The following is an 18,709-nucleotide window of genomic DNA, read 5'->3' as shown; positions in this document are numbered from 1 at the left end:
CACGTCTCGTGGATCGTGTGCATTCAAACTTCCGGGCAGCAACGAAATCCAGTTTTCGATGTCAGCTGGATTGACGGTTGCAGCTTCGCCGTTCACTTGCCAATACGCGATGGCATGCCAAGCACGAAAGCGGCTAATGCAGCCATTTGAGGCGGTGAAGTCATCAATCTCAAGCACATCTGCGATTTCCATTGCTTTCTCGTGAAGAATATTTCCGTCAAAGTTGACACCGGACGCCCTCGCTTGTTTGAACCACTTCAGAAGTGCTTCTTCCAGCTCCCCCTGCCTGGATCCACGGGCCTGTTTTGTCCCTGCGCCGAACACCAACGCGTTGCCTTCGATCTCCTTCCGCTTCGACACGATCGTGTTGACAGTTGATGCTGGCAGTCCGAGGTCATTTGTAATGTCGATTCGCTTCTTTTTCGGATTTGCGTCGACGACTGCCAAGATGTTCAATTTCTCCTTCAAGGACAATGGCTTACGCTTACGAGACGCCATGGCAGCCAGCAAACGACGCAGGAAGAAGGTGGAAATGAGAGTTGGTAGCTATTCGTCCGACCGCAGGGTGGTGGGAACTGATGATGATAGTGTCTGGGAGCTTTAAAAGTAGGCAATCATCAAAATAAACCCGCGTCGGCCAAAACAAAGCTGCATAGTCAAACCTGCGGTAGATTAGGAGATAAAAATTTTTACAGGCTTGTGCGTCCCGATTACGCAACCAGAGCTTTGTGGCGCTGTTTACCGGCTATAAAAGCAACCAGAGTGGTGCTCGCTTGACTGGTGGAAACCAAGCGATATCGCGAGCGCTTCCTGTTTGCTGCATACAATGAACATACTAACTCTACTAGGAATCGGAGGGACGGGAGGAGTAGGTGGGGCAGCACCGCTGACATGCGACCGCACTGAGCGGAGCACTGCGGAGAAACTGCCGCGGCGGCGATTTACGCCATGCTCATGCAAGTCGCGTGTGCCTGCTCTCAGCCAACTCGTTTTCTTCTTTTCGTCGCAAAACGTATTGTTTCGCTAAAGTCTGAACGTATTTACCGGGAAATCATGTAATCCGGGAACATATAAACCGGGAAACAAATACATGTAACTCTATGGGGCATTTTTTCTTGCTCTAGATTTTGATCGTATGAACCGGGAAATTGTACGAACCGGGAACGTATCAACAAGGTTCTACTGTATATGAATTGAATGATGATGTATGTAGCTTAATCACAGAATATGCTATTTAAGAAGCTGTACTGACCCACTGCAATTTTCTGGCAAGAACAAAGTGGTGGCAAAGCCTGTACTTCATTTTCTAGCTTTTTCAGCGTAAAAGGCTCCGTTTTTAACGACAGTAGTGTCCTTGTCAATGGAACTCAATAGTCTATCAATAGGGGCCAATTTGAACTTGCGCCGAGTGTTCCTTTCTCCCTAAAGCACCAAGGAATGGACTGGCCCTACTCACCAGTTTTGGCGGTGTGGTTGATGACCAGATGGAGATGTACCCTCGCAGAGACTTTGAGAGGATAGACGAGTGATCACCAAGGAATTTGCAGAAGATCAGAGGGTGCTGCTGGTGGTGCAGGATGTTCTTGATCACTGAGTGGACGTACCTCTTGAGCCCTGCAGACAAAGTGCAGCCAATGTGAAAGCAAACAAGCTGCGTATAATGCTGTCCACAAGTGCCTTTTGCTCTCCATTTTGCAGCCATGTAGAACACCAAGAGGGAGAGCCTGCTCTGAACTTGTCTTCAAGGGTGCCACTTGCATATGTGAGACCTAACTTTTACTCTAACCACTGCAGCCTGCTGGCATAAGCATCAGCAAATTCAGTGGCACGTTCTCCTGCCCTTTCATAAAAGAACATTAGCCAATGGCAATAAACTACCACCAGCAGCTAAACAAAAGTCATCCTCATGTAACAAAGGTCACGAAGGATGGAATGGTAAAGAAATACAAGAAACAGCCAACTAGAAATCCTTGGCACTTTGTAGGCCCAGAATGTAATTTTTACTCATGCTAATTTCACATGAGAGAATAAAGCACCAGGTTTTCTGAAAGCTCCGAGGTGCAAGGTTAATTATAAATGTCATTGGAAGGATAGCTTCAAATTCATCATACAGCAGGACTCTTATTTTCCTTAGCCTTTCACAGTCTTTCCGTTCACACTTGCAGGGCACCTTGCACTTACGACCTTATTTCCATCACTGCTAAAGATGGCGCGTGCCTTTGAATCCTTTATTTAGAAAAGTAAAGCCTTGGTAATTTGATCCGTCTTAGTTCAGAAATCAGAATGATTCAGTTCAGACTGCCATTGAGGTCCTGGCCAATGCATGTCCAAGTATGACACTCATTAATTCAGACATGGCTGGGCTCAAACCTAATACAGTAAAACTGCACTAATTCAAAGTCACTAGGATAGTGAAAAATGTTTGTTTAAACAGGTTTTTGAATGAACCGAATACAGCAAACATATAAGGCCCAAGCAGAAAGTTTCATTGTGAGAATGCATTGTGCATTCCACCGCTGAACTCTGATTTATAGTTTTTCATAGGACAGCACTACAGTGCACACGCAGCATAACAAAATAAATTATTAAACTGCTACAATGGCAGCAGAGATCAAAAGCCAGACGGCTTTCCATCTGCTTTCAACATTCGAGTGCTGCCCAAATGGCGTGTGGCAAATCTGCATGGCTGTGTAGATTTTTGGATTCCATGGTGCCTGCACGCACTTGCATATTGGAAGCTGCTTTCGTACTAACTACTGCTCATACAGGCACTTCTGCTGCTTTGGGCAGAAGGTGCTTTGATGCCAGCATCTCCGCTGTGAGCTGCCTTGATCATGACTGGGCTGAAGATGAGCAACGAGTGCACGCATCTCCCACTCCAGTCTGGCTGTGCCTTGACGATGTGCCGAAAGCTTGTTACTTTAATTGTGGTATCCACAACTGTGTAGCAATGAAGCAGGTCTCCTCTGCAGGCACGCGCTTTGGTAGTCCACAAGCCATACCCCAAAATGATTTTTTGCACTGGAAGTACTGGGGCTGGGGTGCTACAGCATATCAGGCATCAGCATTGGTTTGCAGTGAAATTGAAATTGGGCATTCTTCTATAGCAAACTAAATATTTAAATAAACCAGGCTGGTGCAGCAACATGATGAGAGGTTCCTGGCTCTTTTTTGGGGACCAATTTTTACAAAATTTGAATGCATTTTTTACATTTCTCTCTTCAACCCCATTAAGTCTGAATTAACAAGTTATTACCGCAAACTGCAACAAAAGCTATCAAAGAAACAAAGTCTCTTACCATCGTCCGGATTTTCTTTCAAGCTCTCAAATATGGCAGGAACAAGAGGACTGAAATATGTTCTGCAAAAATAAAAAAGAGAAACAATTACATAGCATTAGCAATAATTTTACAATCTTGAGGTTTCTTACTACTTTCAACAAAAAGCAATATACGAGACACTCAAGTACAGAAGCTTCAGTTTGAAATCAACTTCGCAATTCGTCTTTTGAACTGCCATAACCAAATGTTATGACCACTTAAACTACATGGTTACGAGTTCTTCTTGACATAGCATGTACAACAGTACCTGGCGCTGTTGCTAGCCACCGCTCTACCTGTAGACATCTACCACCATTTTTGTGCTATGTACTACACTCTATTCCAGAACTGCACTGATAGATTTCCAGTTCTTACATTTTCCTGGCTGCTACACATTGTGCTAATTTCAAGTCAGCTGTCGAGTCACTTCTCTACCAGAACTATGCTCAAAGCCCTCTCCTAATTTAAAGCCTTCTACCTCAGGCACCTTTGAGATATGTCAAATAATTCAAAGTGACGACTGAACAAGTTTTCTGGCTTAAATTTACCCGCTCCAACTACCTTTCTCTCCAATTTAGCAATAACAAATCGGCAATGCTCTGCCGTACACAGGTTGAGCATGATATGATGCTGGGCCAGTTAAAGCATTTGTTGGGATATGAGAAGGTTATGCAAAAGGCATGTACCCAAGACAGGACATGGGACAAGCACAATTGACAAGAGAGTTGGCTGAAGGTCTGACACCACATGGTTTGAAAGGAAAGGTTGCCAAGTTGTGCTCATCCCGCACCCTGTCTTGTCTGAGGTCATTTTACTAAACCTTTCTGCGTCTAAATGAATATGAACAAATATAAATAAATGAATAAGCAAGACACAGGCCCTGCATACTTTTGCTGTCATAATATCTTATTTGCTGCATTTATTCTTCTTCTGTCTATATACTTCTTGCTATGCACTTCTCCTTGACAGTAATTTGAAATGTGCAACCAACTTAAAATGCAGCCAGAAATCAAGTAAGAGATGGCGAGTTCAGCCGCAGCTTGCTGCCTGGAACTTTTGAAGCTACTATTCACACACTGCACTTGTTAGTACACTCCAGGAGAGCAGTGATCCATTATAACCAATTTTCTTCTAATCAAAACCCGCAGTATGCAGCATACAGCTCCCCTTGCCACAGAATGGGTGCAGACCGAATGTTACAACACAAGAACCGCCTCACTCACGCTTATATCTGAATCAAGTAGGGGTGTGCACTTCAAGCGAATTCAAGGTGAATAGTAAATACTTCTTAATAATTTTAAAGTGAACAGTCCGTATAGTTTCTAGACCAAGAAGGCTAAAAAACTAAATTTTCTTAGGCCTGAGCAAATAACTATTTTCCTCAAATAATTATACAGCAAATATGTCAAATATAGGCAATAAAATTGATCAGCTAGCATAATAGGTATTTTCAAAGCCATGTATTTTCCCAATACATAAGGCCATTGCATAAAAAAAAAAAAAAGATTGAAAGAATGTATTGCAGCTATATGACGCTTATCAAAGTTCTGTCAACATTTTAAAAAAGTGGTCATTGGAAGATAGCGGAGCCGACTTACATGTGGAAACAACAGTATTTTTGAGGTATGACGAATTTGTGGGGCCTACAACAGCTAGTTTTAATTACAACTATGCCGCTGCGCGAGTGTTGCTTTCAAGTTATGACTCTCCATGGCAACTGCTAGACGTACACAATGTGCCCCTGCAAGCCCAATGCCACCTCTTTTCAGGCACTAAAAATCCGCACAATCTCTATGTGCCTCACGGTAGCTCCTTTTACTGCTACCATTTTTGGCTTGATTGGTTATCTCACATGGAGAAAAGTGGCAGCTGTAGTCAGCTCTAACTCATTCCACAAAAATCGGAGCCTCACGTACTCCAATTGGTACACACTGTCGTGCCGGTCTTGGTGCTCACACCTGGTCGTGTCCACTGCCACATGCGTATACAAACCAACTCCGGCACATGTGCAGCCGTGCAGGTGAGGGGAGCATACATATAGAAAGTGTCCACGGAGTCAGGCATTGGCTGTGCACACGTCGCCATGCCAGCCGGGAGGTGGTGCGTTAAACTGAGACCACGCGAAGCAAGCATCCCAGAAACATTAGTCTCTTGAGACGAATACTTCCAAGATTCCAAATACCAAATATTCTGATCAAATTGAATACTTGCACAGGGCTAATTTGAAGAAAGATATGCCAGGCCCTTGACAGTAAAGCAGCTCACCCAGCTTTAAATGAGTCCATTTCTTCCGCATTCTTCAAAGCAGTCTCATCTTGTTTGAGCACACCTGCACAAATAATTGAACATACAAGCATAAGCCACTGTCAATGTCATCTTGACGAATTACTTCAGCCTTCATTCTTGACAGTAACAACACTGTAAGCCCAGGTATGTGTGTAACAGAGCCATCAAAATTATCTCCTGGCATATTTTCAACAGTATAAAGAAAGTCCTTCACATGGAAATTACAATTACAAAATTGAGGAAACACTTAAGTTCCGCAGCTAAGGGTACGTCGTGACAGCATTAATGGCTCCCGTCTGCCAGCTCCCTTTGCAGATCCTCATTTCTACATCGCATCCGGCGAGTTGCTCAACTTCGCAACAGACCATCTAGAGCATGCGTCACATGAAACACAGCTTTTGAAACACTTGTAGCTAAAAGACTAGCTTCCTAAGAAGCATGAAACTTGTAACTTAGTTCTATGACACACCAAACACATTGGGAGGCACTGCGATCAAATTATTAAAATTTTGTTGCAATTGGCCTTTAGGCACCACACCAGCTGTGTCATGGTGTCTCGAAGCTAACTGTGGCAAGCATGCCTGCCCAATCTGGGTTGTGCTGATTGTCGTGCTGTAGAGAATACCAATCACCAGATTTTGAGTGCCTTTGACTTTCACAGCCAATGTGCTTTTTCTTCCAACACAGCATCAACAGCTGCCTGTCTGTTTTTACATCTAAATCTTGTAAAAACACAGTGCTCAAGTGTCTCGTGCTTGTGAAAAAAAATGAGAAGAGAACAATGCAGCGCAGCTCACTCCACAAATTTGTGCTGGCCTGTGAGCTGTCCATAGATGCCCCTCCCATGACATAGCGCATAACCTCGGAGTTGAGGCGGCTGGAGTCAGTGATGACCAGTTTGACGGCATGCAGGAGCAGGTGTACAAGGTTCAGGTTCTGGCCCAGCCTGAACTTCTCCATCCAAAGTTCCACCTCCGAGCTGTAGCCCTCCAGGACGTTTAGGTTGCACAGCAGCTAACAGGACAAAGACACAAGGAAATCCTGAGGTTTTGATTTGTCCGACAACTTGAGTGATCACACTCAGCTTCTGCAGCCAGTTGCTGCAACAGATTGAGCTATACCGACCAGTGACGATAAGAGTAGTTCTCTTGAACAAACATCACTGAAACAGAATGAAATTCTGTACCTATTTAAACACAGTTTACATTTCCGTGCACATCTAAAGGTACCATTTATTTAACTGTTTCACCTATCACTTAATTTTTCCTTGGAAAAATGAAAGCAACCAAATTAATGCGCAAACTTCTATCTTCCATAAAGCATTCGTTACATCAACATGTCAATTACAAATGAAAGCAAGACACTAATATACATATCCTTTATAAGCATAAATATAAATTTCTTGAAGCAGGAAAATTTCGCAGTGCAGGCATCAAACTAAGCCTAGCTCTTTTTCACCATCAAAATGTAGTCTTTATTTGAGAAGAGCAAGAAAAGCCACTGAGATATCATAACATGCAAGATTCAACATGCCACTGTGCTGCTAAGAGACTAGAGTACCTAAATAACAGATTTCAGGAGGAAATGACCACAGTAGTGCATAAGACATCCAAGTCTGCTCAGGACAACAAGAGTGAGGCACAATGTAACTGTACCTTAGAGATGAGTGATGCTGCAGATTTTCCAACAGTGCCCTCCCTGCAACGAGCAAAGAGCTCAAGAAGGTGACAGAATGGAGACTTTTCACCTTCTTCCTGCAAGGCACAAATAAAAGAAATGAAAGAAAGCAACAGCCACGATTAAAATGCATTTACAAGTGGTGCCAAAAAAAGAAATGGGACGCAATTCCGTTGATGAAGTGGGATGCTATATGAACTTGTAGAATTCAGAGGCAGACAACGCTTATGCACAACTGTTTCAGTCTAACATTCACGCACAAACATAAAAATTATGCTCATGAAATTCCCGGTAATCTGTACACTGGCGCAGCTTCATCACACACACACAAAAAAAGACCATGCTTTTATGGATAAGTTTCATCGACAAAGTTTCACATTGCATCAAGGATGATTGGAAGAAATTAAGAAAATGCAAAAAAGATGAAAGAGAATAGACACAATAAGAACTCACTAATGCATTCCCAATTCATACACTCAAAATCGCGAGCATTAAAAATATCCCACTGGGATACACTATTTTTTCCCTAGTTAATATGTTCCTGGTTAGCCCCACTTCAAAGCTACTTCGAGCGCCGTGACATTGCTAGCCCATGTCAAGGCATTCCTCACAGAGAAGTGACATCGTGATCACTGGTCACACAGTAGGCACCATGAGCAGTGAACCGTAGTGAGGCTGTAGGCAGATCTGATTAGCCATAAACAGATCATGATCGCAAAGGCGGGCAGATCGCATATCGCCGGCATCGCGATCGTTTTCCACGCCGCGAAAGGTTTGCAGCGACGCGCGGCCATGAGCATAGTAGTCGGCACGTGGTGGCGGGCGCGCACGGGCCGCACATCGTAGACTTCGCGACCGCTAGTCGCGTTGTATGCATCACGAGCAGTTTGCAGAGTAGTGCGGCTGGCACGTCGGCATCTCTTATCGTGCTGTATGCGTCGCGAGAAGTTCGCAGAGGCACGCGTCTCATGCGTCGCCGATGTCGCGATAGCCTGTCGCGCTGTGTGCGCCGCGAATGGCGAGCTGTGACCGCGCGACCGTACTAAACCTCCTTGAAAGTAAACAGATATGCGCGACTGCCTTTCCTATGCTTCTGCATACTTATTTTCGTTCGTTTTGATGATACGAATGTTCGGATGATACAAATTTCTTTGCGACCCCCGTGAGATTCGTATCACCGAGGTTCTACTGTATCTATTTCTTTGGTATCATTGTGCTGGTAGGTCATGAATATGATGCCATTACTTAAGGTGAATAGTCCTGGCTCATACGACACACTACATGCATGCCCCAAGTAATCGCCGAACAACCACAGTCTGGAAAGCTGCTTACACTGATCATGAGGGCTTCCGAGGCAGGGCACGATTCTAGGACAAGGCTCAGGGCCCTCAGCTGAAGGCACTGGTCTTCATTCTGAGAGTCAACAGCATCTGTCTGGATGCCGGCAAGCTCGGAGAGCATCTTCCAGTCATACTCAGCATAGAAGTCCTGGGAGAATCCTCGATACAAGTCCAGCACATCCAGGATACTTGCACAGTAGGCACCGTAGTCAGACAGTGCTGTGAAAAAAGCAACCCCTTTGTATTTTCTTCCACTACACTACTATCGTTTTTCTAGACTCTGTCATATGTAACAAAAAAAAAGAAAAAAAAAAGCATAACATGAACAGACAGCAAGGTAACAAGACAAGTTCAAATGAATACGCTCACAGAACCTTCATTGTTGAAGATGCAGTGACCTAGATCTCTTGCGTAAATCAGTTGCAAACAAAACTTTAGGAGCCAGTGAAGCAATTGGAAGTGACGTGATTGGGTTAGTTGGATTTCATGAAGGACGTGCAATGCTTAGGTTGACGAAGACAGAGCTAGTGAAGACCACTTGTGCTGGCCTCTTTAACTCTGAGTTCATCAAGCTGAGCCGCACAAGTCCTGCATAGAAACTGAAAATGAATCTGTTGCATGTAAAAAGGGTGCTGCTTCTTGGCTTCAGTGATATTTTGTGATCTAAAAACTTCTGCACTTGTACACTAAATGTGCAGTCACTGGTGCTCCTTAGAAGCACCAGATCAGGAGCAGTGCTATGCCCACTTCTGCATTGGCCTCTTTCTGTCTGCCCTTGTTAAAAAGTTGAATCTATAACCACAAACAAGTAAGGCACTGCAAGTAGGAATCATCACCTCACAAACTACTGAATAAATATTAAAGCCTCACAAATGCCTGCAGCCTGTCTCTCTTCTGATGTGGCTGCTTGCATGAAGCTGCGATACTCATTGACGAGACTTGCTGTTGTGGGAACATTCTGAAAAACAGAAGTGCAGATTTCCATGTAGCAACAAGAATATCTGTTTATCTTACCTTACCAAGCTTTGACAAGTAGACAAGCACATGTAGCGTAACAGACATAACATAACACTTCTGACGCAGAAGCTAGGAATGTGACACAGCCTCTAGCATTAAAAAAAAAAAAAAAAAAAAAAAACACAGCCAACCTAAGAGAATTAGCTGTTTGCTAATGCTAGTTATTCCATTCATCTCAGTCAAGCACAGCATGCAGGCATATGTGCACTAGTTTACAGTTCAAATTTACACTCTTCCCAGGCTAATTGAGTACAGATGACCGCTAAAAGCAGTATATTTTCACCATACCAATTCAGGCCACCTAAGGTTTTTTTTTACATGCACTGACATCACAAGGTACACGGGTGTTTTTTATTTGGCATCTATCGAAATACAGTCACTGCGGCTGGGATCAAACCTATGATTTTGAGGTCAACAGTTGAAATTTATTTGTCTATATGTATAAGTAATCTAAGCTTTGCTTTATTCTGATACATCACAGTGCAGGATAGAGCCCTCCTTTTATGATTTAAAGAGAAAAGAAAGCGCAAATAGTATACATATTGCTTGGGAAAATAAAAGCTCTTGACTGGCAAAATTTAAACGATTCACACAAAAACTCAGAAAAAGTAAATACTATATCCAGTCAAAACACAAGCAAATAAAGAAACAACTATAATACACCAGACTTTTCGATCAGTAAAAAACGTCAACTGCTCATGCAAAGTTCTCCTGGTGAGAACCCAGTAGTGCAATGACAAGGTTGACACCAACTCAAAAATCAGTCGTAGCTAACAATAATGCACAAACCAAGCAAGACATAATAATTTGGCCCGAGTCCAGGCATAAAAAAGTGTGACTAAATCTCAGAAATAAAATTTACAAAGCATAAATCATTAAAACCACCACACAAATGCAGTGCTTTACAGATTTGCTACATTAGACAGTTCAGACAACTAGTATTAGACAAGTCAAGCTCACATGAGGCAGCCAGAAGAAAGGTGAAACAAAATGATTAGGAGTTCACACATTTAGATAAATTCTTTAGAATAGCTTTATGCAAAAGCATCAAGAAAAGAAGTGCGACAGTCTGTCGCACAGACTGCCTGATCATTCTGCTTTCTTTCTAGGGGCACTTTCAGAGGAGCATTCATGAGTCATGCCAACAGCTTGCACCACAGCAGAGACCACTAGCGGCTCGACATTGTGGCAGGTAAATGAACCAAGATATTCAAAGGAGCCTCACTGCCCTGGTACTCACCCTCCACACATCCTGGCACAGCAGCCGTGGTAGCTTTGCCTTCACTCTAGCATTCACTGAGCACTTCGCACTCCTGATGTGAGCCAGAGCAGCTTGAACTTTCCGCAGTGAAGCAGCCACGAAACGCATGTGAGCCAATTGCAACTGTATTTCGTTGTGCTCTTTCTAACAGCAAGAGAGCGGTAAACAGTGGTTAACCATTGAGAGCACAATAGGGCAGCACATATTCTAGAACAGGTTTGGTTTGTGGGGTTTAACGTCCCAACATATTCTAGAACAATTGATTTAATATGGTCATTACCTGAATGCTCTCCGCTTCTCCCACACCTCTCACGAGACTCAGCAGAGAAAAATATGAAATCAGCCTGCAGACCTTTTCAGGCACATTTTCAGCTAAGGCCCACACTGTAGAATTCAAGTCCTGGACCTCCACAACCTGTGTGCAATGAGAGAGTTGGAAAGTGTTAGCCAATGCAAGATATATGTGCCGGCACTTCTTAACAAAAGAGAGATCCCACATTCTAGACCTTTTACTACTGTGACATAGTGCAGCGGCTGTGTACATGTGACTAAAGAGACTTTCAGTGTCCAAGGTCTTGCACTCTGTCAACTTGCTCGCCTTCTCCACAGAAAAACAAGCCGTACATACCATTAGCCACAAAAGTTAATACGTATTTGCTTCAAAGAAGTCACACAAGCCAAATGCCTGAAATGTCCAGACGTTTATGGGAATGAGCATGCTCCATCAACAAGTAGCATTACTAGGTGGGTGGGCCATAGGACAGGGCAGAATTATTATTATTTTTTTATAACACGCACCACGTAAACTTTTGTGACCAAAGTACATTCCCCTAGCACCTTTTCTCTCTCTCTCTCTCTCTCTCTCTCTCCCCCCCCCCCCCCCCCCCCCCCCCCCCCCCCCCAGTTCAGGCGTTCAGTCGTGTCCGACTCTTCGTGACCCTATGGACCATGTCACGCCACGCTTTCCAGTCTCTCACTATCTTCCTAACATCACATAACTTCATCTGCAGTGCCTCGAGGATGCCATCTAACCATCGCGTTCGCTGCCTACCCCTCCTCCGGCGACCCTCAACCTTTCCCAACATCTAATCTTTCTCCAGCGACTCCTCTCTTCTCATCAGATGACCAAAGTAGCTGAGCTTTAACTTTATAATTTGACCCTCCAATGAGTAGTCAGGGTTTATGGTCGACAATATTGACTGATTTTAACTTCTGGCAGTCCAAGGAACTCTCAAGAGTCTTCGCCAGCACCACAATTCAAACGCGTCAATTCTTCGGCGGTCAGCCTTTTTCACAGTCCAACTCTCGCATCCATACATCACAACTGGAAAGACCACAGCACGAGTTATACGGACCTTGGTTGGCAGACTAATGTCTCTGCTCTTTACTAGGCGGTCAAGGCTAACCATTGCTCTCTTTCCCAGAAGCAGGCGTCTCCTAATTTCATGGCTGCAGTCTCCTTCCGAGGTAATCTTGGAGCCCAAGAAGAGAAAATCTGTCACAGCTTCCACTTCTTGTCCATTGATGCTCCAGGACTTGATAGGGCAAGACGCCATGATCTTTGTCTTTTTAATGTTCAGTTTAAGCCCGAACTTCTCACTCTAAAATTATTTCACAATATATATCATCAAAGAACTGCTATTCCTAGGGACAAGTACATTTTCTGTCCCCACTATAGATCCGAGAGAATTGATTAGGATTATAAAGTGCGTGAATTCAGAGCGAGAAACAACTTGTTTAAATCGTCGTTTTTTCCACACACTGTTCGAGAATGGAACACCCTGTCTTCATCCTGCATTCATATATCTGACAATGAAGTGTTTGCATCGTCTTTGCAACTGTTTTTTTCTTATGCTTTGTAGAACTGTACCCCCCCCCACTGTAATGCCACGTGTGGCGCTGTGGGTAAAAGAGTAAATAAATAAATAAACTACAAAAAGAGCTACAGTAGGGCAGGAGAGGGAAGCAAATGTTTTCCTTCATATTGCACCATCAAATTGATACCCTGGTTACAGAAAGTTTATTTTGAAGTGATAGCATGAAAGGTCGTGTTCCCCAGAAAATCCAACATTGTCAGCGTCAGCGTTGCGAGAGAAAGATCACAAGCACAGTTCCGGCAGGTGGTAGTTGATAGGTGACATGGCCAGGCACTGATCGGTTACCAGGTTGTATTTCGTCACGAGACCATGCAAAATGCAGGAACCTGCAAACTCGGTTAGCTTTTTCGAAATGGGAATTGAACCCACAGGAGCCCTTGGATCTCATGTCAGATACGCTACTCCTATGTCAAGCAAGCCAGTTTACACAGCTTGGCTAAAGCAGGCCTTTATATCTATGTTGAATGGTATTAAATATAACTCAATGGCTTAGGACTCTATGCTAATGAGATGTTCAACATAATACAGCGTGTTGCGCAATTATGTGCGCACCGTAGAATGCTTCTCTCAGCTAAACCGCTGAATCCTCGCAGCTCGAATTTCGCACAGAAATGGCAACTGGTCAGCAGTATTTTTTTTTATCGAAAATTGTTTGAGGTACTTGCCTGATTCAATCAGAAGAAGCTGGACGTTCTTATCGCATGCGGCAGTGGCAAAGCAAAAGAAGCCGCTGCCCCCAGTGCTGGCACAGGTGGCGCCATCTTGTGCTGTTTGCAACAACCTTCCATCGCCTCTCCTTTTGCTGTGACAGAGTTGCTTTACAGCACAAGATGGCAGCCCCGGTGTGCCAGCGCTTGGGCAGCGGCTTCTCTTGCTTTGCTGCCACCGCGTACAATAAGAACATCCAACTTCTTCTGATTGAATCAGGCAAGTACCTCAAACAATTTTCATTTCAGAAATATACTGCCGACCAAATGCCATTTCTGTGCGTAATTTGAGCTGCGAGGATTCAGAGCTTTAGCTGACAGAAGCATTCTGCAGCGCGCCTGTAATTGTGCAAAGTGCTGTAAAGGCAAGAAACAAAGAATTAGTGATTAAATAAGTAGTAAAGTGAATGTATGTGAACAAGAATCCTCAAGAAGAGTTGCAGAGGCAGAGCTTAAGAATATGACGCAACAGCATCATATCTTCCATATATATCTCTCTTTTTTTTTTACTTTGCCACAAACCAGGGTCGTCGATCCATTAGCCACTGGGTATATCAAAGGCTTGCATCTTTTCCTGCCCTAATGTGCGTGCAAAGTGCCGCAGGCTCGTTCCAGCTCAAATGTGTCAAATTCATTTCATAATGACTGGTTGTGGAGTGAAGCACTCTGCTATAAGCAAATGCTGTATATTAATTATTTTCAAAATAAAGCGATCAAAGGAAGAGTGAAGGCATGCATATATTTGGGTGCTGAGGGAACCCACAGAGCCTAAAGCTTCCGGAGAACCCAGATTTTGAAACTCTGAATAGACGACATGTATTTCAGATTTATTCAGTGACAAGAAGTTTTGTAATCCACAACATGACATATTATAAACAAAACAAACAAATAAATAACATAAACAACACAAATATAGTGCATCTTTGAGAAATTCGAAGTGCGAACAAGACAGAGTGTCCCCCCCACCTCAGCAGTTCTGTGCCATGCTGTTATGTAATTGCATTCCCTGCAAATAACTGACAATGCCACACTGACCTTTCTGTAACACTGAAAACAATGCTTTTTGCCACTCCGAAAGTCACACCAAGATGATGACACCAAGAGAACTGTGGACTACGTGAAAGTGGATGGCAGCACCGTTTATTTTCACACCGCTGTAATATGGGCACTTTGAATAGTGATAGACTGAGAGGTATTGAACTTGGTGCAGGTCCAGCATTGCTATATGGCACATGCAATTGCAATATATCCCGATTGTGCTCAACCCACGCTGGCTGCTAAACTCTGATCAATTTATTCCCACTCAATGGCTCCTACCCTTGTGCTTAGGAGATAACCAAATACAAAGTAAAAATCAAACCTTCAGAATGGTTTTCTACGAAAGATATAAAGTTATCAAACAGTTTTTACTGCATTCCGCAAAACTGTGTTAACATGCTCAAATCCACACACCCCTCTGTGAATTGTGGGGATTCACACGAATCCCCTGCCCCCATTATAACGGCCGCGTGTAATTAACACATGAGATTATGCAGGCTGTTAAGGAGGATGGTAGGAGAAAGCACACTGGCCACCCTCCATTGCCTCCCAGTCTCCCGCAGCGACGCTACCGCGGGTTTCCCTCTTTCCTTCCGGTGTAACCCGGAGACCTCTCCCCGGTTCGAGACGAAGAGCACGCCTGCCGCAATTTTCTCGGGGCTTTTCGGCGAATGATTTCCGCCAGGGAGACCACCACTGTCACCAAATCGACAGGTCACCGTATGCACCTACTGCAACGGGCCGTGAGCCCGAAGCCATTTTTATTTCACCCCCGTATGCGAGCGGGACATTCACTCCTTATGGAGGTTGCATTTGAGTGTTGCGTCTTTGCCGTGTACTCGAGCATAATAAAGACTGTTAGAACACGTAACTCGGTGTTTGTCCCCTCTGGCCCGAACCCGCTGCAGTGGCGACTTCTTGCACCGTGGGTTGGGGTCACAGCTCTGTCTGTTAGGGCTGGCACGCTGGGGCTAGAAGGCGACTAGCATCTAGTCCCCCCGTGACACATTATCCCAAGAGTAACTCCCATAGCATGGGCCATTTGTATAGTGCTTTGTGTGCATTTGTGATAAAATCACGCCGCAGCTCCATCACTGCAATACAACTTTTGATCAGAGGCGCTCCTGTTTACTTTTACCCAAATACAAATTGATACATTTGCCACCAATTGTAGAATTATGCATGCATACAGCACCACATGGCATTTAATAGCTCAACCGGTCGATTGGGGTCAACTGGAAATGAATAGCAGCGCTTCATGTCAAGCAAGCTCAGACTTTCATGCAGGATTAGAGTAGATGTTTGCATGACAGCAGTATCAGAGGTCCGCAAAATAAATGAAAAAACTCGGCGTCTACAGGTAGTAGAAGTTTTATTTTCAATTACAAATGCTTGTTTGTTAAGAGAAAGCAGCTCGCAATCAATATATAGGCCATTATCAGTCTGGCCTCAGTGTCCTCTAGATACAAAAATATTGCAAGTTCTTATTTCACTGCTCTCCACATGAATGGCACCCCACAGTAACTCAAGCCAGATATGTGCAGTCTTTATATTGTCACGCTCCTTCGCAGAACATCGACGGAAGATGAAGAAGAACGGTCGGTGGATCGGTGAAGAAGAAAGAAGGGCAAGGGCAGAACGAAGTTTGTACGCTTCGCCGCCGTCCTGTTTCAACCGACCAATTCCCTGTAAATACCCCCCCCCCCCCCCCCCCTGCGTACTAAGCACGTAACATCTTTGGTGAGAGATGCTTGGGTAGCGACAACGGAGCATTCCATCTACCGAAGAAGACATGGAGTCGCTGGCTTATCACCAATGCCATCGGACATGACTGAAGACTGCAGTACAGAGCAGCCAGGAGCATCCACAACGAACAACTAGCCCCATTATCGAGAGCCCCAGACATTCTCTGGAAAACCTGAGGAGGACGTTGACGAGTGGCTGAAACACTACGAAAGAGTGAGCAAATACAGCTGGAATGCCGCTACTAAGCTGGCTAACGTGGTGTTCTTCCTTGCTGCCACTGCCTTCGACTGGTTCGATAATCATGAGGATTCATTAAGTACATGGGCTATATTTACAAGCGAGATCAAGAAAAATTTTGGGGACGAACCTGCAAAGAAGCGCGCTGAACAGTCACTGCTTCACCGGGCGCAAGTACCCGAAGAAACTTGTACTGCATACATCGAAGCCATCTTAAAGCTATGCAAGCTGGTCAATCCCACTATGCTTGAAGAAAACAAAGTCGGCCACCTCCTGAAAGGAATAGCGGAAGACGTTTAATTTTCTTATTAGCGAAGAGAGCCTGAGCACCACCGCTGATGTTATAAAGTGTGGTAGAACATTTGAGGCTCTCAAGCTGCGTCGAATTACACCTAAATTCAGAAGACTGGCCAATGTCACCTCTGTAGCCAGTGTTGAAGCCTGTCTTTCAGCTCTTTTATGGCTGATATGATATGAGAGATTGTGCCAGATCAAGATCAATTGTCAAGATCCAGGGGCACCATCTGTGGTGAAGAATATGGGCAGCAGAGTTGTGCACCGCAGGCAAATGTCGCCGCCTTGTCCACTCCGTGGGTTCAACCTAGCGGCACTTTACATATGGACGATCTAAGCAGCTCTACTCAACGTTATGCCCACCAGCCGACAGAAAGGAGGCCCGTCTACTCTAAAAAGGTGGTTCTTCAGCAGCGAGAGCCTGGCTACAACCAACGTCGCGACTTTGTTAGTGAGGACTCTTATGCTGATCGCTGGCGCCCTCAATCTGTGTGCTACAGGTGTGGCATTGCGGGGCATATCGCTAGATATTGCTGCCACCGTTTTCCAACTGGCCAAGACTGCCGACCCCCCGTGAACATTCACGGATGGCTGCACACCGAACTGCAGCGATCCCCGACTATGACCGCTTGGGTCACATACCATTCGACATATTTGTGGAATTCATCTCCTGCATCTGATTGTAGTGTGACGCTGCCACCCCAGCGCCAGCGCAGGTCACCTTCCCTTCAACAACGTTCTTCCCCTCCGCCTCAGGGAAACTAGGAGGCACGGCTAATGGATGTGAGATCGCCGGAGAGTTGAGGACGTCTATACCTCTACCCGTATTTATTTTAAAGAACAAATTGGAAGTGTTTGTTGATGGCGTAAGAACAATGGCTCTTGTGGACACTGGCACTACAGTATCTGTTATAAGTTTGAGTTTTAAGAACCATTTAGGTAGGAAAGTAATGTTCAGTGGTGACCGTGCAGTGTTATCCCGTGGTGTCGGTGGTGAACCTTTAGTTCCACTTGGTGTGTGTGCTTTGGATGTTATTATTGGTGGCCTCATGTTTAGAGTAGAATTTGCAGTGCTGCCTCGGTCAACGCATGATGTGATTCTTGGGATTGATTTTCTGCAAGACTGTAGTGCAACTTTAGACAGTGGTACGGGATAGATTGCTTTGAATCCTTCACTGCTTTTGGCTCTTGTGGATGACTCGACACCAGATTTTGGAGCATTTGCAGTGGAAGAAGACACGATTGTGCCAGCTTTATCTGCAGCATTCGTGAGGGTTTTCTCTGTTCGCAACCAGTGTGAATCTTTTGAAGCTATAGTAGAACCTACGAGACTCACCTGCTCTAAGAAGAGTATCCTTGTGCCTCGTTGCGTCGTTCTCGTGACTAGAGGCCACACTGAGTTGTGGACAGTGAACCACTCTGAAGAGCCAACTTTTTTGCCTCGGGGCCTAAAACTCGCCCATTTCGAGGAAGGCGTATCAGGTTCCGTCGAGGCACTAAACAGCTCTGTCATTGAGCAGCAGGTGCAACCAGGTATGGAGACCCAAGTTACGGCTATAATTAATAAGTCTCTTTCTACAACCGAGCGCCGTGTTTTAGTGGAACTTTCTGAAACACGTGACAGTGTTCAACTTTGCCAAGGACGACTCAACACCCCTGCCTACCAGTCGTATTCATCACATGATCAACACCTGGTCCGCACCTCCAATACGTCAGAAGCCCTATCGAGTCTCAGCAACTGAATGTAAGGTAATAGATGAGCAAGTTCAAGACATACTAAAGCGCGGCATTATTCGAGAGTCCTCTATTCCCAGGGCAGCTCCAGCTATCATTGTTAAAAAGAAAGATGGCACATGGAGGTTTTGTGTTAACTACCGCCGCTTAAATACAGTCACGAAGAAAGATGTCT

The 18,709-nt window shown here is 44.6% G+C and overlaps 1 protein-coding gene across 1 annotated transcript in view; it reads right to left on the bottom strand.

Annotated features, from left to right (window-relative positions):
• The window catches only part of LOC146207268 (nucleolar pre-ribosomal-associated protein 1), a 91,730-nt gene that overhangs the window by 50,869 nt on the left and 22,152 nt on the right, over nt 1-18,709 (bottom strand). Inside the window, exons 9-17 of the mRNA XM_084579699.1 lie at nt 11,182-11,316; nt 10,881-11,045; nt 9,494-9,581; nt 8,616-8,842; nt 7,262-7,360; nt 6,404-6,620; nt 5,586-5,649; nt 3,300-3,361; nt 1,457-1,614 (exon numbers count right to left, since the gene is read on the bottom strand). Coding sequence (XP_084435825.1) covers nt 1,457-1,614; nt 3,300-3,361; nt 5,586-5,649; nt 6,404-6,620; nt 7,262-7,360; nt 8,616-8,842; nt 9,494-9,581; nt 10,881-11,045; nt 11,182-11,316 — 1,215 coding nt within the window. The remainder of the gene's footprint in view (nt 1-1,456; nt 1,615-3,299; nt 3,362-5,585; nt 5,650-6,403; nt 6,621-7,261; nt 7,361-8,615; nt 8,843-9,493; nt 9,582-10,880; nt 11,046-11,181; nt 11,317-18,709) is intronic.

This window comes from Amblyomma maculatum, chromosome 1 (assembly GCF_055883805.1).
Source record: "Amblyomma maculatum isolate TAMU_Amacu chromosome 1, ASM5588380v1, whole genome shotgun sequence".
Classification (NCBI taxonomy): domain Eukaryota; kingdom Metazoa; phylum Arthropoda; class Arachnida; order Ixodida; family Ixodidae; genus Amblyomma; species Amblyomma maculatum.
The sequence above is the reverse complement of the archived record's forward strand: the minus strand, read 5'-3'. Positions and strand labels throughout refer to the sequence as shown.